Source organism: Dinoponera quadriceps, unplaced genomic scaffold, assembly GCF_001313825.1.
Source record: "Dinoponera quadriceps isolate SergipeBrazil2010 unplaced genomic scaffold, ASM131382v1 scaffold586, whole genome shotgun sequence".
Classification (NCBI taxonomy): Eukaryota; Metazoa; Arthropoda; class Insecta; order Hymenoptera; family Formicidae; genus Dinoponera; species Dinoponera quadriceps.
Window position 1 is genome coordinate 2,143,342 of NW_014554764.1, and position 26,067 is coordinate 2,169,408.

The 26,067-nt window shown below is 44.8% G+C and overlaps 1 protein-coding gene across 1 annotated transcript; it reads left to right on the top strand.

Annotated features, from left to right (window-relative positions):
- Window positions 1-22,031: 22,031 nt before the first annotated feature.
- On the top strand, window positions 22,032-25,893 carry LOC106741582. Its single transcript, XM_014613716.1, has 8 exons — window positions 22,032-22,137; window positions 22,286-22,390; window positions 23,028-23,891; window positions 24,046-24,173; window positions 24,246-24,404; window positions 24,512-24,781; window positions 25,027-25,278; window positions 25,555-25,893. Exons 1-8 carry the CDS (start codon window positions 22,032-22,034, stop codon window positions 25,891-25,893), a joined length of 2,223 nt encoding a protein of 740 aa, XP_014469202.1.
- The last annotated feature ends 174 nt before the right edge of the window (window positions 25,894-26,067 follow it).

The following is a 26,067-nucleotide window of genomic DNA, read 5'->3' on the forward strand; positions in this document are numbered from 1 at the left end:
AGATTAAAAAAAAAGACAAAGAAAAGGAAAAAAAGAAAAAGTCGTCTTAAGCAATTTTTACAATTTTCAACGGGAAGCATAAGTGTAAGAGCCGAATATCGCTTAGTAAAATTCCTAGATGCTTTTCGTGTTAAATGAATTCACGTAGTTTGTGAACGCTTTGTGAACGAGCCGAAGATCTCTCGTAAATTCGCGAAATGAGAAGTTAGGGGATGGGGGCGAGGACAAAAGAAGGTGGATGAGCGTGACGATAAGTGCAGGCAAAGAAATACGAAAGGAAATCAAAAAGCACACCGCGCCTGCTCCGGGCGACGCTTTCCAATTTCTCTACGTTCATCTCGGCACGTCTTTTCGTAAGCGGCCACCCACGGAGCGTCGTTAACGCTGGTAATTAACGATTAACGAGCTCGAGCGTGATCAGCATGACAGACGAACGTGAAACAGAAAAAATAAAAAAAAAGGAGAAAAAAATACGAACGAAAAATAATCGCGATAGGACGCCCTAGCGTCACTACGTAACCGTCAGCCCAAGATAATCATTCCATTTGTATTCGTTAAGCGGTTTTGCATATTTATTCGGCGCGATAGAATATCTGTTGTGTCGTTAGGCGGCTTATTATTCTTTACACTTCAACGTAACTCCAGCGGTGGGTCGATTCGATCTCATTCCAATAGCACTAACGGCTGTGAAATAAGAGTGCTCGATGCAAATCTCATTCGACGAACAAGTCACGACGACGTTTACTTGTACCCGTTAACCGTTTGTCGCGTAATACGACACGACAATCACTAAAATCTTTCTCTCCCTCTTTCTTTCTCTCTCTCAATGCGCATCACGATAATTAATTCGCAGCTACCGTTCCGGTAAAGGATTTGAATTGTATCGTGTTACGATGAAAACGAGAAATTAATCATTTCACAGAGAGTCGGAGCGCGGATACACGTGTCTGGCAATTAAACTCGGCTTCCGTCTCTGATTTGTGGCAAAGGCTTTGACGCGGCTCAGAGAGAAACGCTATCAGACAAAAGGCACTTTCAAGAATAAAATTGCGCGACGATTCGTCGCGAGCATCTCCATGAACTGCCGTCCACGGAATCGCGCTTCTCTCAGCACGCTTCAATCACGGTGGCCCCGAGACTTCGAGTTTTCATTGCGATCTCGGCGCGATCGCGAATTCGACCCACGTTCTCAATGCCGTATCGCGGAAACAAATGGAATATTTATGGTGATTAGATTCGGTACGAACGACGGAAGGCTAGACGTTTCTGTAAGGATCTCTCTAGAACCCGCGCTCCGTATTTTCCGTTCTCGCCTTCTCGCGCGAGTGCGTGCTCGTTCGCTTTGATATGTTTATTAATGCCTAGATATAAATCCGCTGCAGTTTTACGTGTCTCGAGAGGGATCGCGGAGCTTAACCTTCTATAACCCATTTTCTGATTGTTATTGAGCCACTTTCGGCGGGTTATGTACTGCTCCTCCGCCGGAGAATGTTGATCATTTCGGAAGGTACACGAATCTCCGGTATATCTCTTACCAGTAGCGTAAAAATAGCTTTAGGGCGTTTACTCTGCTGTGAGTTATAGAAGGTTGACGTAAGAAGAGCGCGTATATGTGATTATGTAGAGTGCCCCAGGACTATTATCACTCCTTTTATTCGATGAGTTCCCCGATCACTTTGTAGCCCTCAGCAGAGGACTACCGTAATATCAGGATTTCCATAATATCGGGACACATTATTACCGACAAGTAAAAATAAACTCTCGAATTAATCTTACAAATAGTTGACGAAACTTTATTCCTCGGTTAATTGCACTTCAACTTCATCTCAACGGGCTTTTTCATAGTTTTATTATCGAGATATTTCACGAGTGTAGAAAATTACGAAACTACAAGCACTACGCGTAAAACTTGTTAATTTTTAAGCATTTTTCTTCCTTGAGAGTACATTACCTACAATGATGAAAGACTACGTCTACTAGATGGAAGAAAAAGTGATAATGCTGGGGCTGTCTCTATGTACGGATCTCAAATTCCACTCTTGTTTAACCGACCGAGTTGGAGTCCTATCCCGACTACATTGCGAAATTGCAAGGTGTAAATACGACGGTCAATATCGTGAATTATTCATACTTTTCCTTCGATAGTCACTTCTGAAGACGTGCGCTCTGGGAGGCGACAAACGTAACGTAACGGAATTGCAATGGAATTGAACAGATATATGCATGCGGATAAGCGTGAGTTTTTTCCGACATTTCTGTCCGCAATTATCTTCTCTCTCACTCTTTATCTTTCTCTTTTTTTTCTCTCTCCCTCGCTTTACGCACCGGCGGAAGATATTTTCGACGCTAAAGTTAAATGAAAGAAAAAAAAAGAAATATATTCTACTATAGTAAGGTTACTATATTCTTAAGCGCTGCGAACACGAAGGCTACTCTAATGTGTACCGTTATACTTATCGCTACTTGTACCGCTACTATTACCGCTAGAATATATTCTAACGCTAACTACTGTTACTATATTTGCAGCAACGTGCGAAACTTTTCCGTCTAAAAAACATAATGCACACTCTCGAGAGACACACCCGACACACACATACGCATACGCGCGCACACGTATACACGCACGCACGCACACACACGCACGCACGCATACGCACGCACGCATACGCACGCACGTATATACACATACATACACGATATACACACGTATACATATGCAAACTCGGACATCACGTAGGAAAGGAGAAACACGACAGAGACACGCACACTTAATAAACGTCAACATCATTGTTTTACGAACTTTCTGTGATAATTATTAACAATCACTAAATGCGAGGAGAAACACTAAATATGGAGCGAAAAATTGGAAGAGGAGTGAGATGACGAAAAGTTTAACGAGAAATTGAAGGGGCTCGATAAAACCGTGTATGGAGGGTGCGGGGGAGGGTAAAAGAGTAAAGTGTTGACAGGCGTCTTGTTAGGTGATATAAAATTATTGTTCCGTAGTTTATTGTACGATCGACGATCCGTTGAAATGGTTGCACTTGCTCTGATCCTGCGATATGCGATAACAAAAAGAGGAAAAAGAAAGAAGAAGAGAAGGAAAAAGAAGAAGCAGCAGAGAGCGAACGCAACATATAACGCGACCTCGAGACGTTGCTCGGTTACCACACAAATCTAAGCGCATTGTTATTTTGTATGGTCCCATGCGTTTTTTCTAAATGACGACATCGTGACATGCGATATATGATGGTGATTAATAAAAATAACTTCAAGCACACAACCGTCTCTCTTTTTTCTCGTATTTTTCCCGACACCTGCTGGCCGTAGTGGTTCCGTTTGCTTCCAAAGGAGTTTCAACGGCACCCTTAAACACGCAATCCTTCAGTATCCTGTCAGTAAGAATGAAATTTTCTTCATAGGACATGCTTTCGGAACGTAAGTACTTTTGTTACCCTAATTATAACTGTAATTTTTTATTTCTACATAAAACTCCTAATTCAGACGCGGAAAATGTTATTGCTATAAAGATAAATTTTTAAGGAAAGCTTAAGAAAAAAAAAAGATTTTAACCCAAAAATGTAGCATTCAATTAAAGAAATTAATTTTTCAAAAATGCGAATATAAACTTTAAACGACATATGAGTGATCATGATATTAGTCTCATGCGCAATATCGATGTTATTTTTACGTCATATTATAATGTGGGTATATGAACCACCGTGGATCACGGTTGAAAATATTTTCCGATTATTTATGTTCCATGGATGTATAGGGGAAAAAATCCTCCGCTCAAACGGGACATCGGATTATTGGATATCTCGAGAAAAATCGAACGATGCGACGCGCCGCATCGAGCGCGCGTAGCGGCGAAAAGAAAGAGAAAAAAGAAATTAATGGCGCCATTGACTGCGGATGACAGTACCCCGGTGAATGCGCTTTTGCAATATCGTGTTCGCAGATTCGACCCGGCTTACCGCTTGAGCCGTCGCAAGTGCCAGATGCAACTCGTGCAGTTCGTCCGCACGCCGAATGTCCTCGTTCAGAGCCCGGATCCTGAATCGAATCTCCTGAATAGCCATCTCAGCGATTTTCACTTTCAGTCGCTTCTCCTCGGTCTGTAACATAATCGTTCCTTGTAGTCGTACCCGAATCCCCTTTCACGCAACGGGATTCGCGTACTTCTAGCCGATGCAGCATCAGCCGATAATTCAGTTCGTCCCGCAGTTCCGATTGGACCGGATCAATCGTATTCCGATCCCACGATGTTGCATTTCCGATCGGAGTACGCGATCCGACGTGTACGTCGTTCGCAGACATGTCCACCAGATCGTCCCGTTGATTTCGCGACGTTGTGGTCTCGCAGCGGATTTTCGATTCTTCGCATCGTCCTTTGTCGCAAGTCGAATCCTGAATATCCCGAGCACGGGAAACGACTGAATCTTGCCGCAGAAGATATTCTCCAGATTTCTGTGCAGGAATTCTCCTCGCGGATTCCGGACGCAGAGTTTCGCTCTGCGATGTGAATCCCGACGGTAAAACGGTAAAGGAATCTTTCTTCGCCGGGCCCAATTTCCGGCGCGTTTCAACTATGTTCCTTCTGTCGCTAATTACCTCGGCGCGATTATCAGACTGCCGAGGTTGCAGCAAGAAACAGCGTCCTTTCGCGGCGGCCGGGAAAATAGAGTGATCGTCGTCCTCCTGTTTCTTGCCCGGCGATGCAGCTGGTGGTTGAACGGAGAGATGAAATTTTTTATCGCCGCGACGCGCCAGCAATTTGTCTGCAATTTCGGCTTTCTTTCCCTCGACCTTTTTGTTCCGATCGTATTCGCACGAGGGTTGGATTTGTAAAAACGGTGACGCGAAAAACGACGCGTCGACATCGTTCCCCGTCGAATAAAAGTTTTATCTTTGCTTAATTGAGTCTCGATGCGTCGCTATGTAAACACAGCGAGGCGAGAAACCCGATACGAAACGTCGACCATTACAATTTACAACGAAAATAGAATCGAAATAATGTTATCGCAGTTATCAATCGTTATTATATGAGCTGAAAGCGCGGCATTTCAACGCAGAGCTGGCAAGGAAACTGAAGTGCAGAAATTAAATTCTTTCACCTGAGGCGACGGAAACGCTGCTCGGAAAAGAGGAGGACCTATCTGGCGAGGCGTCGGCTTCGCGTTTTCTTTTCAGCTGATTCTTACTGGGGAGTTGCCGGGGACTCCTTTCAGAGCAAATCACCGACACAGTCACACTATTGTCCGAGACCTCGGTGTTAGATACTATCACCTCTGTGCTTATTGGTTTCTCCGGATTAGAGTCTATTGCACTCGACGACCATGATTCTCCATAAACCTTACTTGAGAAACTCTTTTTTTGCGAAATCTCCGAGCTTGAGTGATTCTTGCCAAGTGTTTCTGAATCTATAAGTCACAATCCTTCGTATTAACTATTGATCGGAATCGTCAGCCTTTTCATTAATGGTAACTTTAATATTTTTTCTTTTTTAAGTATAACTCCGATCTAAAAAAAAAAGTATAATTCTCCACGAGTGAGTGATTGTAATTTCTAGTTTTCATTATAACATCGACTGATTTAAATCGAATGAATAAGAACGTTATATATATCGAGAGAAGTTTGATCGGATAAGGTCATAAAACAGCGGACGGATGGAAAAGTCTCTTTTTAAACTCACAATTGGTAGCAATACTGAAAGGTCCGTGGAGAAAGTCGTATTCTTTGATACGCTCATGGTAAACGAGCGGAATAATAAGAGGGATAAAGAAGTCCGCATTATTGAGCCTTGATAAAAGCCAACCGCACTCTCGGAACGATCGAACGAATCTAAAGGGGAGGCTTATCGACTCATGAGAACCTGACAGGTTTAAGAAGCACAAAATATTCTTTAGAGCAACGACGATAAGCGGGCAGAGTCCGTAATAAGGATAAGGAACATAATAAAACTTAGGACATCTTAGAAACGACCGGGCACTTCCATAGAGGTGGCTTATCGTCGCAGCACACGCCAAGAGATCGAAAAACACGCGATATTTTTTCTCGAGACACCTCCTAAAAGCCGACGTTCTTTGATAGTGATAAAGTGTACAAAATAAATCATCTATTTTTATCGCACGTAAGCTAATATTGCACAATTCATCATTGCAACGAGTCATCAGTAAAAAATTCTTTGCCTCGTTCGCGATATGACATTGTGGACTTCGCAGTCTCTCTCTCTAAATCCAGATAATGCATCCACGAACCTCGTAATTACGCCGTTTTGTCGACCAAGCTTGATTGATGAAAATGAATAATTGCAACTCGAAAGAACGCAGTAATGGGAGGATTAGATTCACGCGTTATCGCCGGGAGGAGCTTAAAAACGGAGACATTCCTTTAAAGGGACGCGATAAGCTGGAAGTATACCAGTCGGGAGGATCGGTGTGGCACTTAATTTCCGGAAGAACGTTCCATTATCCCCATATATCTGACGCTGACGACATCCTGACTCGAGGTTCTGCAGCGACGCGTCGCCAAGAGGAGAAGGAGAAGAGACGGGAGGAGGAGGGACGCAGGTACCGGCTGGTTCCTTCGCGATCTTCGTTTCGAGATTATCGCGATTATTCTCGGGAACCGCCGCCGATTGCGACGTCTTCTCCGTCGTTTCTTTCGCAGTCGAGTTCGAGCACTTCCTTTGACCCTGCACAATGTTTCACGAAACGATTTATGGCGCGCGTCTAACTGACTACAGTCTGTTTCCGAGTGTTTACGAGTCGCGTACGGTGGATTATTCGCGGTCAGATAATGGCGCGACGATGATACGATAAGAGGGGACGCGAACTAAGCTCCGAGTGACCCCTGGCAAATATTCAAGCGTTTTGGCACAAGCGTGCCGTTGGAAATCATAAATCCCACGAGGTGTAGTGCGAAAAAAAGCGAAAACGATCGCCGGACGGGAGCTCATCGCTCTTTCGTAATCGCCTAATGGCCCGTTCAGTGACACGCAAACTATCGTATGACGAAGTTACTATCTCTCTCTTACACGGATTTACTCTCATCCATTTCCAAACTCTAAGATATCAGAGCGCGTCCACTTGGAGAAATAGAAAAGTCGAGGACAACGAGGAAGAGCTTCCCATGGGCGACAGTCAAACAGCCGAAGGCTAGACGACGGATCGAAGAAAGAGACGAGCGCGTCTCACACATCGTTTAGCGAATTTCAGGTCACCCATCGACGCTAATTTCATGCTAACGACGTACGAGGAAGAGAGGAGGAGGAGAGAGAGAGATCCGCGTGGACACGATTTACCGTCTGCGCTCTCCTGCCGTGGTACTTGTAGTTCTGCCAGTACTTCTTCAGCTGCGCCGAGGTCTTGCTGGTGAAACCCGCCTGATAGAAATCCCGTTCGATCGCACGCCAGATCTCCCTGCGACCGAACAGCGACGCGCTCTTGTCGTCCAGCAGTGGCGCGTACTGGCCCATTATGTTCAACAGATGCAGCCGCTCGTCCTTGCTGAACTGGTTCTTCTTCCTGGACTCGTCCGTCATCGAGCGACACGGAAGCATCCTCGCGTGATTCGCTATTCTTGTCGTCTACACCTTCGGCGACTCCGGGGATTTGAGTCGCGAGGATACACGCGAGTCAACTCTTAATCTTTCTGGCTTTTGTTTCGACGAAACGTGCCGTCGCGATGCGCAGTTTTTCCATGTTATGTACGTACTACGCTCTCTTCTCGACGAGCACCGTCGAGGATAGTTCCCTTGCGCAACCTGCTCCTCGAGACCGTATTTTTGCGCGGTTCCAGCGAAATGAGTAGCAACAATTGTAATGATCGTATATACGCAGTATTGACGGACCATTTATCTCCTCCTCGCTTCTCTCGCGCACTTAACCGCGCCGTCGATATTACAGTGGCGACGTATCGCCGGTATTGTAATTGTATGCCCAGGGGACACTCGACTTTCTATCGTCCGAACGCGTCTCCTGCGTGATGACTACATCGACGTATCGTTATTTGCGTAATATTTACCGTCCTCGGCTTCCTGAAGACATCTCGCCGAGATCTCGCACGAGAGCGCGAGTGGGTGTTAGCGCAATTTACGACGGTTCGGGAAGCAGCCTTCGGGAAAAGAATTCGCTCGGCTCTGTTTGCACACGGGAGAGAGAAACCGACGGCGCGCGAAACAAATGCCATCACGTACCGCCCTCCCTTTGTCCGGCGTTTAAACGCAAACGATAATCCTACTAAACGGACAATTTGCAAATTTAACGACGGATCTAACGACGAGATTTCGCAAAAGTACGTCCACGCGTCCATCCCGCTGCTTCTTTTTCTCTCCTCTGTACGCAATAACCGTAATATCCGTAACCTGGGATCGTTCGGTGTTCTAAAAGAGCGTCGCGAGAAAGTGACAGCCGGTCTTTGTGTGCAGCGCTAGTGTAAAAGGTCGTAAAACGCAGGCGCGCGCGAGCAACCGTCACGGTGAACGTTCAACAATATCCGCTGATTAATTACACATTTTCTCCGTGGTCCACCGTCGGGACTTTGCATAATCTCGGCGAAGGAACGACAGGTGGTAACCCAGAAAACGAATCGATACACAGATCGTTCACGCTTCGGGGACTTCAAAGAAGCACGCTCGAAAAATCGCCTCCGACGCTGCTTAGCGCCTCGCTTTTTTCTTCGCAAAATCGCTCATAAAACGCTATGTCATCTTTGTCGGCATGTTGCAAGGCCTGGAATAATTGACGCGCGCGTGCGGGCACAATCGCGAGAGAGGACCGTGGATCAGTATTACGAAATCGCGATCAAATAGTGCTGGAGAATCTCAGACGTGAGCACGGTGAGAAAGTACGACGTTTAAGCTTTACGGAAAACGATTATTTTGCGCGAGTGTAGCGTGAAATGAAACGGATAAAGCGGACGGCATGAGAGGGCGGGCCTAAATGTCGCGGAAAATACGAGTGGCACATCGATTTTCGGACGATAAGAACTGCGTACAGAAGCGTCATTGAACTTTATGGCTCTGTTCCGCCTGCTTGACACGCGCGCGCAGTTTCAATCCCGTAATCCCGTTACCATTAATACCTCCGCCGACCGGGATTTCCCTCGTAAATCTTTCCGTTTCTGTATTCGCACGGTTGAAATGAAAAATCTATGACGTAAGGACGAGAGGTGAGCGCAGTTTTTCAAACGTTACGGCGAAGTCGAGCTTTGCACGCGATTGAAATCGAGCAAAATCGCAAATTCGCTTTATTTCTTCCGCAACGGTGCGCGTTATGAAAATGCAGCTCGCTGTGCATAAATAACCCCATCGAGAAAGCAGGGCTGGCTATTTTTTGCACGTGCTGTTCCACAGCCGGGGTAAAATTCTAAGAGGTCCGACGAATCTCATAAAAATAAGATTTAACGAATATCGCGAACGCGCCAAAGCTTTCACCGAAATTTCTCGATCGTTGGAATGCGGCGAGAACACTGCTGACAAATTGACATATAATCCTACTCGACGATTGAAGAAAGCAATGAGAATGATAAATGGGACTCGGGTGAACTGATCTAACCTCGTTGAAACCGCTTGATCAAGTTTATCCCAGTATGCACGGAAGAAAGGAATTAGTTCTATATAATACAACTGAAATTTACCAGACTTAGTTTTTAGCTGTGGGAGTTAGTTTTAAGCTGTAGGAACTAGTTTTTAGCTATGAGAACTAATTTTTTTTCTTTGATAATTGCCAGATTTTAATCACGCAGAAAAATGACAAAGTCCTATTTTTGTCACGCCACGGCGTTGCGTGAATTAATTTGCAAATTTGCGTTTATCGCTATTAAAATACAGCCAACAAAATTTGATCTTTATCTGCGAAACGTGCCAGCTGGGAAATTTCGGGTAGGAAGCACGAGTACGAGTACGCGCAATCTCGATCGCTATGTTACACATATGAGAGGAAAACCGCGTATTCCGTTTTCGAATATATATCGCAAAATATGAATAACGAAATATGGTTTCATTAATAACCTGCGCGTCTAAATATTTGCATTGTAAATATTTCATCTGGCAAACTAACCGGCAAAATTAACGCATTGCGACGATGTGCCTTTGCCGTGTATATTCGCTTATAATATAGTATAAACATACAAATTACACAGTCAAACTGAATAAATATAGAATTCAACAGAGATAAGATAATGAGAGAGAGAGAGAGAGAGAGAGAGTATGTGACGGACTGAAGCCCATAATAGTTGTCATCTGAAACTTGTTTCAGATGAAATACTCAGATTTGAATGCAGAGTTAGATATGAATTTTACAGTTGAATAGCATTTACAGATGTAATGTTAAATATATCATATGATTCAACTGAAAATCTCAGAAATTTAACTTCGAATTAAAATTTGAATGTTTCACTTGAGACAAGTTTCACGTACTAACTATTAATACGCACCTTAGGAAAGAAAAAAAAAAAAGATTCCCTTTCTTGTCTTTCTTAAATCGATCGGAAGCGTTCCGCAATGCAAATAACCCTGCTAGAAGGCATTTTCACACCTCGAATAACGCTCCATTCACCAAGTTCGTGTCGGATGTCGAAAATTGGGCCGGAAGCGATCGGATATTAAGTGCCTGTTAGAGAACTTGATGATTATCTCGAAACTTGTCCGGGAACAGCGTGTCGCGCGATTGATAGGTGTGTAGGGACGGTGGCAGTGCCGGTAATTAATAATCTCGTGCTTCGAAATGGAAGCGTACGCGTGCGCGGGTATCCAATCTCGTCTGCTAGCTGTGTCGCTGCGAGGGGGACTTCGTGTGTTTACGGGCCCTGCGACGAACGCTGCGCAATGATTGATGGGCGATGGTTGGGTTATCACGGAGTCGATATGACGACGGTGATGCCCGACACTTCGTTTCGACACGCACTTCACGCACAGAACATAAGGCACTCGGGATCTCCGGATTGTGTAAAAGGCACCAGCCTAATGGGCCGACTAATGCTTTTACTCCGCGTCCAGATTCAACGCGTATACAATTAAGCGGCAGGCGGGGGCGCAATCACGATTTGGAATGGAACGTGAGGAGGGCGACGGTTTCCCGGCGATAATCGCTCGATCGCGCTTTTCTTCACGCCGTTTAATCGAGAAGCTATATATATAGCGCGCACGTGACGCTTCCGATATTATTATCGCAAATGATTATCGTTATTTCTATTCGAAATATAAACGCACTGTTTGTATGCTTCCCGCCGTGTTCGTTACCGTCACGTCCATTAAGGTTGATTCGCATTTTTACCGTAGTTTAACGTCACGTGCGATTGTTTAATAGCTACAGCATGAGCGATAGTAAATTTCTTACTTGGGAAATACAAGTCTGCCATGAGAGAATATAAATTGCAAAACGCGAAATTGCTCATAAAGCGAAATGAATAACTTCGTCTTCTCGTCTTTCAGATTTATGTATTTATAATTACGCCCAGCTTTATTCCTATTCGACGCGATATCGTAGATCTTGCCTTTCATTTTCCCCCCCTTTTTTCTACATTTATGTCTTATTTCTACACGTATTTAGCATGATATTCTTGCCGCTGGTTTCAATATAAATAACGCTCACGTTTTTTTCTTCTTTCAACCGGTATTTATAAAATGCACATTTTAAGACGTAATAGCGCGCAAGCGTTACGGACAATTTTTTCTCCGTTGTTCGCGCGCGAAGTGCGTGCACGGAGGTAATTGCCAGGGCACATGATGGTTTTATTATTTGACGTAATGGGGATGCTTGGGAGAATTATGATAACGAGAAATAATTATATAGGCGCGAGTGATTACATCGCGATATTATTTTACCTTTCGGGAAGCGGGGAAGGCGTGCGCGCGCGCGCGTTGTTGATGAATAAAATATGGCTTAAATAAAATATTATTTCGCTGAAACGCGATAAGCGCGCGATCAATTTCGTGATTTCATCCCTTCCATCCTTCCCATTCCTACTGCCGTCGTTGTTTCCAAACACGGCCTTGCGAATGCGAGCGTCGAAAGCACATCGAGAGGAAAATGAAACTCATGAGGCGTGAACCATGAGTAACCCTAGATTATCTCATTAAATTTATTGACCGCGCCGTCGTTGAAAAAACGCATTGTGGCTCCGCGCGGCACAGCTCTCGACGCGGATATGCCGGAAAACAGCAGCGGGGCGATTCCAGACGCGCCAATAAGGTAAAACGTTCCCCTTTGTCCGTCCGATTCCTGGCGACGGTTGCCGCGTTGCTTAACCGATAATTACCGCAGGCCGTGATGGCGCACGCGAGGGAGAAACAGAGAGAGACAGAGAGAGAAGAGAGAAAGAGAGAGAGAGAGAGAAATTCTAACCACGCCGTAAACTTTTTGCAAACTTAAAACACGTAACGAGCACACGTACGCGCGCGCGGCTTAATAGCACCCGCAAAACCATCTCGACGTACCGATGCAGCCTTACAGTCTAACCTGTGCGAGCAGGTGGCAGCACGTTTTACGTTGCAACTCGCGTTGCAGCTGTTGCACTTTGTTGCGTCTCGCACAGAACCGTGCAAACGTAGACACGCGAGAGGGTACAGCGGAGGCTGTGAAATCTATTCCCGAAATGTCCTCGTGAAATACGGAGAGGTCTAATGATACGTAATGACGTATGATGGACAGTCGCGGCGCCAGGTGCATCGGTGCACTCACATCGCATTTACCACCCTCGCGAACCTCGCGGTTGACTGCAGCCGCGCGGAAACGGTGAATATTTAACGCGGCCGATTGCCGTACATCGGATAGATGTCTGACTGTTGAATTTCACACGCATCGAAAATGCCCTTTTTCATCTCTCACATGATAAAATGAGTCCCACAGAACGTTCGATCGGGAGATACACGCGCTTACTTATTTTGTCCGGCGTGGAATCGCCATGCCTACAAATATATTTTCGCCTGAACTTTTACATCAACTTTCTCTTTTGTAAAGTTCTCGTTCTGTCTCCCTTTCTTGATTAAAACTTCCAATAAAGCTGCGGATTTTGTTAAGAGTTAAATTTTTGTTACCCGCTATTCAGGATTCATAAATTATGCGAGAAAATTATTTTTGCAATTAATCGAAACACAGTTTCTCTAATTTCGTTTCCCCTTTGCAGCTTTATCCTCCGGAAGAAACGGGTAAAAATACCAAAATGTTAAATTTCATTTGACCTGAAGTAATGTTTGCAACAATAACGTGCATTATGGTGTTGTAATAGGAAAGAAAATGTAACAAAAAAATTGAGTTCGAGTTGATTCACTGATATAATCGCATAAAATTCTAATAAGTTTTTGATAAGTGGCAAAAGGATTGTAGGACAATATGCGCTGCATCGAGCGCGTAAGCGTGTAATTCTCTTTTATTACCTCATTAATTCAACTAACATGGCTGCCATGTGATTACCATAGAATTCTAAAGAACATGTTCTAAGGCATACACTGCAAGTTACATAAGGATCGTCATACGACCTATCCGTCATATGAATTATAAACGGATTCAGGACGGACGAATTAGGTCGCAGCCAGAAAATTCATTCCCCAGGCACAAGAGACGGAACATCGTATTTCATTCGTGGAAAAATATAGGTTTTTCACCGCGCGCCAAATTAGGAACGCACTTCGTACCCGGAAAAGATCGCGCGTTCGAAGTATTGTCGCTCCTTGTAAGGGCGATGAATATCCAAACGCAAGAATTCATATGTTATCGTCATTATGGCCGGACGTGATTTAGAAAATCGCGCTTTCTTAAACGCGCACGCGAGTCTCAGGAAGAGACGCTGCAGATCCGATAATAGCGCGTATTAAATTATTTAAATCGTCGTTCATCGATTTATTTCGTTTATTTCATACGACGAAATTTAACCGTGTCGTGAAGCATGTAGAATACACGAAGTTATTTTTATAAGGATAAATATTCCTGGTCTTTTACCGATGCCCCAAATTATATTTATACCCATTTTGAATTCGGTATTCTTATCTGTTCAGAAACTAAACTAAGTACATGCGAGATACCTATTACTATATAAGAAATAGAATTAACTCTGTTTCTTTTATAAAATTATCTATTTTATAAAATGTGTATATTAAATTAAAAGTTTCTCTTGTAAAATGTGTGTATTAAATTAAAATTTATAAAATATATGAATGAAATATATGAAACGTCGTGAACGTAATTAATATTTTATATCGCATTTTACATGATATTATTTTTTTCCAAATAACGCGTGCATTTATATATTACTAAAAATTATTTGTATCTTTACCGTTGTGTTAGCTGAAAGCGTTGACACATTTATTTTCACAATTTGTAGTGGCAACGACGAAAATATGTAATTCATTTTGTAAGAAATATAACAAACGAAATGAGTGGGACGTAAACATCGGAGGAACTTCGAATATGGGATATTTTCGCCTAATGCAATTTCGTCAGCGAAGGCTTTTTTCATCTTCTCGTTGATGATAAAATTACGGCAGGCTCGGGTGATGGCACGCTCTTTCTACAGAGTGCCTAGGTAAGGGGGTACAATACCTATATAAAGCTTGAATGAAGATGCTCCCAGCTATTCACTCTCACCTTTCTCATAAGCGCGCGCACGACGCAAATCTTCCGGCCGAATCGCGAAGGAAGATCGACTGCGGCAACCTGAGCAATAATTTCTCGCGGAAAGGATTTCGACTGCAGGTAAGCCTTAAATTAACATTTATATAAATGTCGCATCGACGTATGTTCAAGTGAAGATGTATTAATTTGTAAAATATTATACAAGTGCACACGTACCGCTCTCGCGTACTTTCTAGCCGTCAATTTCCTTCGTACACCACCGACATATATCTTTATTACTTTAACCGAGTATAATTAATTATTTATTTCCGCTTTTACAGTATGTCGAAGTATAAGTGTTAAATAATGTAGTGTGTGTGTGTGTGTGTATGTGTCTAACAGATCTTCATTCGTAGTTCGTGGCAATTTATTTAACGATTTCCTTAAACGTTAAGTAAATCAAGACGCCGTCCAAAGACGTTGCTTCCTATTTTAGCCTGACATTAGCTTTAATAACATGTTTCACAAGTAGCACTTTATCCCACACTTTTAGAAATTGTGTGTACATTTCGATCGGAGAGATCGAGACTCGTGTGTCATAAATGTTAGTGACATAAATACGAAATTTTTATTTTTTTAACACAAATGTGTTTTAACGAAACCGTGCGTTTCTTCTTTCCTCGAACGTACGTGATACCGAAGCCGCGAGCGAACCTCAGCTGAGAGAGAAAAGAGAAGCGAGTGTGAGAATCATTGTGCGAGAGTGAGAGTGAGAAATGATGATTGCTCGTTTTGGTCACCGCATCCTCGAAGAAAGTGAGTACACATGTGAACATGTAGAGATACGCGCGAGCATACGGTACGCACTATACGACGGTGCGAATACACACTTGTTGCACGCACATAACATATGCAGATGCCGTGGAGTTCGCCTTCTTGTTGTCGAGTACCTCTGACAAGTAGCTAAATGTGTTGAATATCAAGAAACAAATATAGATTCTTCTGATCGTGATCGACCATTTTAATTCTTTCTCGAAATATCGTATCTATAAAAAATAACTAAATATTTCCTTTCGCGCACTGCGCATCGTAAGGAAAGATCGCGTCGAAAAATATATGAGAGCAGATTCTCGGTACTTTTATCTTTTCACAGAGATTTCGAATGAAGCGATATCGAAGTTCGAGAGCGCCCGTATTCTATTTTCCCAATCGCGATGCGCGCGAAGAAGAAGATAAAATCACGACGATGCTCGCTCGTGGCTGAAATCATTTCGCGTAACATCTTCCGCACAGCTAGCTTCAAATGAGAGTATCGAAGCAGGAGAAATGATTATCGAAATTTTTGTTGCACACGCCTCGTGACATTTATCTTCGCGGATTACACGTTACGAAACGCGCAAAGGAACAAGGAGAGTTTGCGACATCTTCGGCAGATCCCCCCTTTATATTTCAATAAAAATATAAACACAGTGATGCAAGGACGAAGAACATATCGTGAGGTTTCAACCTGTTTCACGGTATGTCGCGGGTTATGTCACTGTTCTTTCTGATCGAGTAATTATTCACCATCGCTCAATTTCCCGTGTACATCGCGACGCGGCTATGTGAACTTTATGATGGATTCATTGCAACATCTAAGACAGAAAAAAAAATTCGTTCACAATTTATCCGTTAAGTAACACGATTCGCGATCTAAGAACGTGAACGATCTATGAAGAATTGTGCAATGCGCGCTATGTAAACTTTCCAGTAAAGTCCTCGGCGTTGCCACTCGTCCGATCAATCTAAACCGAGAGAAATCATCCACGAGAAAAACCGTAATGCTGTCCCCCAAGATATCTCCAATATGTTCTTTAATGTAATTCTCGCGTCACATAGACCTACGCGTTTTGAATATAATGGCCTCGCCAATAACTATAATTTGGCCAATCATGCAAAGGCGGGCGAATAAATCTGTCCTTGTTGAAAAGAAAGTGATTTCGCGTCCGTCGCATCGACAGATCGATGGCCCACTTCAAAAAGACGACGTCCAGAAGGATATTCTTTCTGAGCTAGATACATAATTTAAATCGTAAAAGAGGTCTTTGTACAGGAATAATGCAAACTCTGTCAAAATGTGTCACCGATCTTCTCGCGACACGACTGCGTTACGAATGAGACGCTATTTGTATTTTGCACCCAGTGTAAGACTCGTGGCGTAAGGCAAAAAATACGAGGACGATTATCCGAATTGATTTAATTTCAAGATCGTGAAAATTATATCTCGCAATATCTACCGCGTCGCGCCTCTTGCGGCAGTTCTACATAGTGACGTCCTTTCGCTAGCCGCAGCATTCAAGATGCATTTTCTACAGAGCCACATAATAGCGAAGACACGTGCGTGTAAAGATTGAAAAAACGGTGAAAGACGGGAGACGTAGAGGAGAACAAAGGGAGGGGGGAGGGGGGGGGCGCGAAAAAGATAGGAAGAGAGAGAAGATAGAAGAGAAGAAAGAGGATAGATGGACCACGTTCGTACGCGCGTGAGGAATATTAAATGTCAATGAACGGGCTTGAAAATGCGCAACGTCCAACCATCCGAGGAATTTAACGGCAAAGGTTCACGCTTTCCCGCCGGAGGGGAGCAACGCGTTTTTGCAACCGTGTAAAAATTCGCCGATGTGGCGCGCGTTGAAGGATGAATTGTCTCGGTGTGGCAATTCGCAGCCGAATCTCTGCCAAGTGACTATACGTCTTTCGTCAGCCGATAAAAAGTGCGCAACAAGACGTGCCCGCAACCACGCGGCAAACGGGAGCTACTTTTTCCGTCGCGAAAACGCGAAAAGCGTTTCTCGCCGGCGCGACGTCCGAGAAATCGAAGGGCTCCGACGAGGCAGCGCGTAAATCGCCCGGGAAAGAGAGACGCGAGATGAGGGACAGCGACGCGCGGGAGGACGGGGAAGATGTAAGATACGTCGATTAACACGGTCAAGGAATTCCGCACGTGCGATTTTTGCCGCCGAACGCTCCGTGCCCCCGATGAAATCCTATTTTCCCCCGACTATCTCTCCCGCCGTTATATACGGAGTTACGTATTTGGTGTCCGTCGACTGCTGACATTGTGCGGTAGAAATCCGCCGAGCGAACGGCGATTTTTCAAGCGGTCGACGGGTTTCGCCGCGACGCGGCGCGTGTATAAGGAAATCGATGTCCCCGTAACCCAGACCTATCGGACGTAACAGTTTTCACTGGGAGATCCGAGCCTCGGCCGAAACTACCTAACCGCCGTAGTTAAATTGTTTCGTCATTAGTAGCATCATTCATGCCATTAACGTCTCGCACACGCGCGCGAGTGGTTCCTCGTTCGATCTCGAATTTAATTTGAACGCGTGCCCTATCTACGTACGCGAACAATTTCGCTGCTTGCCACGCTGAAACATCGGCCACGCGCTCCTGACGAAGACCCATCGCGGTAATTTCATCTACCTCTTATTACCGCTGGACGGAACCGGCCTTGTTATCGCCGCTCTCTTGTAACGTACGCGTGTCGAGGCGACCATAAGCGATCTTGAAACGGTGTCCACGTTTTAGAATAAAATTCAAAATAGAAGTTTACTAAAATAGAATTACACAGCGGCGAGCACGTTAGCGCGTGAATTTCGGTAATTTTCCCGTAATACGGGAAACCGCTCCTCATTACAGACATTTTGATATTTCACATGTGTGTCAATTTATTATTAATAGAATTTACTGTATTAATGGCGGTTGGCATTAATGGGATGGCATTAATTCCGCATGTTCGCGGCGCATGTAGCCACTAACTGCTCGGATTATCGCGAATAATACAATTGTTCCGCGTTCACAATTGAGCCCGTGTTCTCCGACACAACTTCAGTGCCACGCTGTTCCCGAAATCGAAGACACTTTAGCGCGCCCTTATTATTAGCCTTCTTCCGATTCCTGCTGTAATTTCCAGCCGATGGCTAGGTAAACGCGCGTCGGGCCTGAAATCGCGGTAACCTCGAATAGCCCAGTTCCAGAGTGGAGCGAGACCCACAGACGCTCGTTATGAAATCTCCATAATAAACGAGTGTTGTCCCACCTCGTTATTAAAATGCCGACGTCGAAACGAAACAGCCAATGCGGCGAGAAGAAAACCGCAGCATCTCAAGTGCACGCTACACTTGCCTAATCGCGCGACCACAAATAGCGACGTTACGGTCGGACCGCTGCGCAAAGCCCCGGCGAATTTCGCACGATAATTACATGACGCGGACGCAGTCAACCCGCCAGATTTCTTTAAGACATGAATTATGATATCCTAATACACGACGAGTCGGTTTCGAGCGATTTCGCAATAACCCGCTCGTCCGCGTGCGCAGAGAGGAGTGCCAGCTAATTAACGCGTAATTAGTACCGGCGTATTAATTTGATTTGCAACGGTGCCTCGGAGGACGGAGGATATCGCCGGGCATCATCACGCGCGATATTGCGTTTGCCAAATTGTGGCGACAGATGGGAAAAAAGAAGACGAACCGCGTAAAAATTCCTCCGCAACTCGCTCTACGTTTGAAAGCGACGCACGTGCGTCGCGAGACCGCAACGATCGTCGCACGCGGGTTTAATAATATCGACGCGGTTATCAATTACGTGTTGCGCGTGCGTTGCAATTACGTTAAATAGACAAAACGTAATTACGTCGCGTGTAACAGGTGTGTTGCCACTTGCCGGTGGTTGACGATTTTCGCACGCACTTAGCCGATTAAACGCGCTCTGGAGACACGCTTTTTCTCCCCTTTCCGAGTCTTGTTGTTGTCACGTTTGGTGACATCGGACTGTTACAGCGCGCAATGTTGCGTGGCGATTTCTTCATCCCACCTGAATTCACAACTCAAACCGTGAACCGGCCTATCCCCGTTACCATCGTGCGCACTCTGTTTCCTCTCTCGCGCATATATGCACTTAATTTTTATTTAATTCAACTTAATTGAAATCGGATTTCTGCAATCAAGGTGATCCCCTTCTTGGCTTTCCTCGTAACGAGAATTTCTCTCTCACAATTATTTTCGCGATTTAACATATCCATCGTGAGATTCGGGAAAATTTTCCCGCCGCATATACGCATCATTTTCTATAAAGGATCTTCGGAGTTCGCGGGACTAATGATTTATGGACGCAGGGATCCGCGTGATCCAGGATTTGCGCGACCGAGCGGTATCCCGTAGAATCGCGGATTCGGGGAGCCAAAAATGTATGTCAGAGCTCCACTCCGGAAAATCGGTATAGCTGTCTGTACAGCCGATGAAATATGGAGCCGACATCCTGGGAAATCAAAAATCTACGGCGTTCCATCTGCGTCTACGAAAAGAGTGAACACGCGAGGAAGATGACACGTAGATTTCGGGATACGTAAGTCGGCGCGATAGATCTCGCGATACGTGTACTAGTTACGTTACGGGAGAGTGAGAAAGAGAGACGCTATAACGTGTCTCCAATGCGAGCACACGTAAATGCATGCCGCGCGTACCTACACCGTTCGTCTAGCTTGGCGCGCGACTTTCACCTTTCACCTCGCTCGAGCACGATTCCACTGTTGACTTCTCGAACTCTTACCCCACCAATGCATCGATCCACAGCATCGGATGCATCCGCGGCCGATAGTACGAGTACGAGTAGCGAGACGGCCAAAAGGCGCGTCACGATTCGGTTTCACTGGCGCATTCGTGGCATAAAACTGAAGCGATGGAAAGCATCCGTGCGAGGATGTACGGCGCGCTCTCTCGTTTCCTATAAGGTGTATCGCGTCGGGTTAACTGAAAGTGACCGTAAGATCGAACGCGGCCGTGACGAGATGATGACACTCATTTAAACGACGCAACCTGCCGGAAAAGTTCGTTCGAGTTCCTGGGGAGGAATCATGCGCTCTGTATCGAGCGTATCGAGTTTTTCGCAACACGACGCGAATAATTACCCGGCTGGTGTCACGCGGACGATCGATGCTATTTTGCGCGCGATTAATCGTAATTACGGTATTAAAGTGGTTATTTGAATATGCTAATCAGTGCGCTATGCTACGAATGAGTTACGCGTTGAGTTTCCTATCGTATCACAATCGATAATTTTATCGTACCAGTTCCACCTACGTGTCGTGTTTGCCTCGAGAAATACACGTCTCCGTTCTACTTCTACTCTCGTATCTTCATCTACGGTAAATATGACATTGTTTCGCACGAAACATGGAACACGGATAAACATGCGAACGAGACCCCGTATTTAAAGCTGGATTTACGATGATCACGTACGTTATAATATTAATAAAGATCGTCGTCCGCGAAAGGACGCCGTCTACACGGAAGAAAGTCACTCGGCAACATCCGTATGACCAAAAATACATGATTAAGTGCTCGTGAGCGTACCCATAAATTACTTCCCAACGAGGTAACCTGGAATTATGAGACGTGTGAGACGAGGCACGATTATGCCGTTCGTAATCCCTCCTGACGAAACGTGCTAACGTTCCCCGCCACCGCCGTTACTCCACATGAGAATAAGCAAACAATAACGGAAACGGCGTCGGCTCCGAGTAAAAAGATACTTTAGCGATCACGATCCGAGATTAAAGAGGAGCGTTATTACTCGCACGCTAAATTTTCCGTTAAAGCTATGTCGACATGTAACCGCGAGGTTTCTTTTTTTTATTTTCTTACGAGGTAATTAATTTCGCCAGCATGCCGCGGAAAGCATGCTGGTAACCTTGGAAATTAATGAGCTAATCGCAGCCTGCCGACGGGACGATTATCCGTACAGTCATCGCTTGCCGAAATAATCATCACAGCTAATTTTCACTTGAATTGAATTTGATTCGTATGCACACACATACGTGTGATTCGAAACCTTGACTATTCGCTGGTAATCAGAGTCCAATTAGAAATCTAAGATATCTCTCGGCTATTTAACTTTCAAAATTCGGATGGAAACAGTTAAATCATCTCACACAGCTCACGCATATATACACGCCCCAACATTCATGCGGAGACCTTGAACGGAAACACACAATGCGTACTTAATGTATGCACATAATGCATTAGGCCGTGATTTTATAACCGCCGACATTTTTCGTGTGTGCTACCCCAGAACGCGGAAACCCAGACCTTGAGGAGAAATCACGACATGCGCGCACGTTTCCGCTCATCCGCTCACAATAATAAGTCATCTCGTCTGTACGGTGACGTCAACTGTCAAAAGCTGCGATCACGGCCATAGATTTCATAATGATCACTTTCTACTTTCGACCGGCTTACCACCGCATCTGCGACTCATCATCCTTGGCAACGTCTTCTATACTGATTCTCATGTCGACGACATTTGACCCACGCGGCACGAACGCGATTTCGCGAGCCGATTATATTGTCGAAGAAATTCCGATCGAAATCGAGAGTACCGTCGCGGCGAGATGGCAACACTGTATTAACCAAAGTAAATTTACAGGCGGAAAGGATGAGGCTGATCGCGACGATCCTTATCGTCGCTTTCTCAGGCGCAGCGGTGGGCCAAGATTTCGGCGGTCATGCTCTATTCGTGAGAACCGCGGACGCTGATGCCGGTAAGAAAAAAGAAAACAAAAAGAAAGTGCGAAAGGACCCTACGAGAGTCCGCTTCGAGCGCGATCGGCGAGATCGGAGAGAGGCGGTACGAATTGTTGGTGATAATTATGAGACTTGATCACAAACAAATGGTTTAAAATTCGTTAGCACGCTCGAGAGTACCACGAGCTGCCCCAGCATCGCCGGCAGACGTGATGGCGCAAAATATCCTAGAGTGGATTCAGGGGATCTACCAGCAAGGCGCACGTAAAAGTAGGTTCCGCTTTCAGCTGAGAGGAAACGGCGCGATACGAAGCCGTCCCCATCGCCACGCGCGTACACATATGCATCATCGACGAGTAACGAGTATTCTTTTCACGACGATCGGTTTTAGCTATCTGACGTTGCGCGCTCTGATTTATAGACGGTTCAGTGACGCGCCGACAGTCAGGGGGACGCTACCGCTACTACGGACGTAGATGTGAATTCTGTGTGCAAAAGCTGCGACTATGCGCAGCCCGACGCAGCCGCGTCCGATTTAGACGCAAAATTATTAATCCATTTCGCCGCGCTATTCATCAATCATTCTACCGTGACGCCGTGGGCGTCACGGAAGTCTCTTCATGTTCATGACGCTGGGATTGGCTTTAATGCACGCTTGATTCGTTCGACAGCGAACCGTTTTCATTTACGATGCACCAGTCAAGTCTATTAACTGTTCAGCACATGCACTTCACGCTCTCTTTCTCTATTTCATTTTCCCTTTCTCGCCAAGTATTACTGAGCAATTCATCTTTTCTTAGTTATTACGATAAACAAAATTGTTCCCAGACTGCTAAGTCATTTGTATCCATAAAGATCACCATTACTAGTGATTTCTCACGCTCGACTAGCGCATGTATTCTTACAGTTCGCCAGCAATCGGACTCAAACGCTTACTTGCCACCATACAGCACCCAACGACCGCTTGAGAAACCCCGGCCCTTCCAACCAGCACCTCAACAACCGAGTTATCCGTCGCCCAACCAAAACGACGTGACGGGCTTCCCCGTTCAAAGGCCATCGTCGCTCTACACCCCGCCAAACGTCGGGCAACCTTCGCCCCCGCAGTTCCCTACCCCACGACCGGGCTATCCCAATAGCCAACAGCCGTTGTCGTCGACGTACGTGCCGCCAAGTTATAGTGGCTCCACGTCTTACAATCCTCGACCGAGTCAGCCCTCGTATGCGAACGCGGGCTCGTCGGGTTTTCCGCCACTAAACACGCTGGACACATCAACTACTTACCTTTCGCCACAGTCGCCGTCGTCCTTCCCCTCATCGACCAGCCCAAGGCCGCCTTTGCCTAGCTCCACGGCTGTCGCCGGGTCAGGTGGATTATTGCCTAGCGGCTTCCAAACTTCCGCCGGTGTCGGCAGCACCTCGGGAGTATACCCGTCTGATAGCACCGGAGGAGGTAGTACCAGTGGGACTTTGAGACCGCCGGTTACAGGAGGATATTCACCACCGGCTGGCTTTTCCACGTCGTATGGCTATCCGTCGGAACGGCCAACACCCAGTTTCCCCACTCCCAGCGACATTGGCACCGGTGGAAATTATCCCGGTCCTAGTTATATAGGTCCAAGCGTAGGATATCCGTCTACTTCGACTGATGGATATCCGTCTTCTACACCATCCCCGCCTTTTGATGAAGCAAGTGAGAGTAGTAGTAGCACTGGTATCACTACAGGAGGTCCCGAGGGTGAACCGGAGATTAGTGGAGGTGGAACTGGAAGTAAGTTAAAAATACTACATTAATATAATATATAATAACATTAATACAACATCATATTTTTTTTAATTATCATTATTATTATAACATTAATATAATATAACAACAGATACATGGTATGCAGAAAAGAATAATAATTCGTAATTTTATCGTCAAGCTATTGTCACAGAAGACGATCTCAATCACCCTCCGCATATTCACAATCTCGACGTAATGTGCAGTAAGACCATGATGACAATCAATATTGAATTCAACCGCGTTTTCGACGGTGTTATTTATTCCAAGGTAAACACGAAATACTCCTCGAGCAAAACGATATTTCATCAATAATAATATGTCAATTCTATCGAACTTCAGGGATTCTATACGAACCCGGAATGCAGATACGTAGCACAAAACTCTGGCCGGACAACATATTCTTTCACTGTAAATTTGAACTCGTGCGGAACTCAATTCATCAACGACTTTGAGGGTGAAGCTGGTCAAGCATACTTGGAGAACGTCCTCGTGTTGCAGGTCAATATAGAGCTGTATAAATTAACAAGTCTACTTTCTCAATTCGTTTTCGAATGAAAAATTTCGTTTGAACAACAGACAATATCAGAAATTTCTATTTCTTTTAGAACGAACCAGGTATACAAGAAGTCTGGGATACAGTGCGAAGAGTGCGATGTCTTTGGGAAGGAAACATCAGTAAGGCCTTGACGGTTAATTTCTCTGTGGACATGCTGAACCAGGAGATTGTTACCTTCAGCGGTGACACAGCTTCAGCCAAACTAGACATTCAAATCGGCAGAGGACCTTTTGCACCAGCGGCCGATGGCCTCGTGAAAATCGGAGAAACAATGACCCTGGTCGTCTCCGTGGAAGGCGATCCAGGTTTTGATCTTCAGGTAATCTTCTACGCACGTTGAAAATTATATTCGCAATAGATTTGTATAATAGAATCACGCGCGCGTTCGCCGATATTAAAATCAATAATGCATAAAAATGTACTTAAGCATATAAAAAATAATTACATATTAATAATTATTTCCCGAAAATGTTAATTTCAAAAATTGTAAAATTTGGCAAAAACTTTAGATTGCAAATAACAAATGCGAATTAAAAAAATTAATAATATATGATTATTTTCAAGGTGCGTGACTGTTTGGCACGAGACGAAACCTCGACCAATACGCTACAGCTCACCGACGAAAGAGGCTGCATTCTGAAGCCGAAGTTGTTCGGTGCCTTCCAAAAGACAAACGACACGGGAAATACGGGTGCCTCTATTATTGCTTACGCATTTTTCCAAGCCTTCAAATTCCCTGACGTTATGGACCTGTTCATCGAGTGTAACGTTGAGTTGTGCAAGACGGATTGCGAGCCTTGTCCAATATCAAACCAGGTAAGGCGTTAAAATCGTCATTCTTTTTAACATCTCACCTAATCGTTGAATTTAATACATGGTATGTTCTAAAATTATATTTAACTTCATAAAGCAATTCCAAAATCTATGTAACCTATTCGATGCAAAATATAAAAAAATGCTTGCATAAAAATGCTTTTAAAATAAATTACTCAAAATTTTCTTATAAATACTAACTAAACGCACAAATTATGTAGAACTATTACAGAGATTTATATAACTTGTATCTTATTCTAAATGATTAATTCATTTTAGCAAATCGATCCAGGCAGACGTCGTCGGTCGCTAACATACGCATCACCATTGAACACCACGATGAATCCGGTTCTCTTATCAGACCCTGTTCGTATCGGACGCGGCTTCAAAGTGGTTATGCTAGACGATCTAAGCGCAGCGTCCAGCCATATCTTAGAGAGTATGGAGGAAACAGCTATCGAGGCGATGACGAAGGAGAAAAACGTTTGCATGAGTAACGGTGGCTTTTACACAGCCTTCTCTCTCATGCTGAGCACACTTTCGATCGCGACTGTGAGCGCGGCCGTGCTCTATGTTAAATTGCAACGAGTCCGCAGAACGAAATTCGTGGATTCGTAGAAAGATGTTACTCGTAATACTTCTTTCTCCTTATCATCGTGTATAACAGCGGAAAACGAGTTGCGTAACGAACAATGAACGCGTGCCAGTAATCAAATAATACCTACTTAAGAAACAAGTGACCGTTATCCTATCGCTTCATTACTACCACTTAACTTACGAAGGAATTGATCG

Excerpts from the sequence above, each read along its gene's own strand:
- LOC106741582 (XM_014613716.1), top strand. The coding sequence starts at position 22,032 with ATGAGGCTGATCGCGACGATCCTTATCGTCGCTTTCTCAGGCGCAGCG. Across the intron at positions 22,391-23,027 it reads CCAGCAAGGCGCACGTAAAA|TTCGCCAGCAATCGGACTCA; the intron begins GTAGGTTCCGCT and ends GTATTCTTACAG. Across the intron at positions 24,782-25,026 it reads ATCCAGGTTTTGATCTTCAG|GTGCGTGACTGTTTGGCACG; the intron begins GTAATCTTCTAC and ends ATTATTTTCAAG.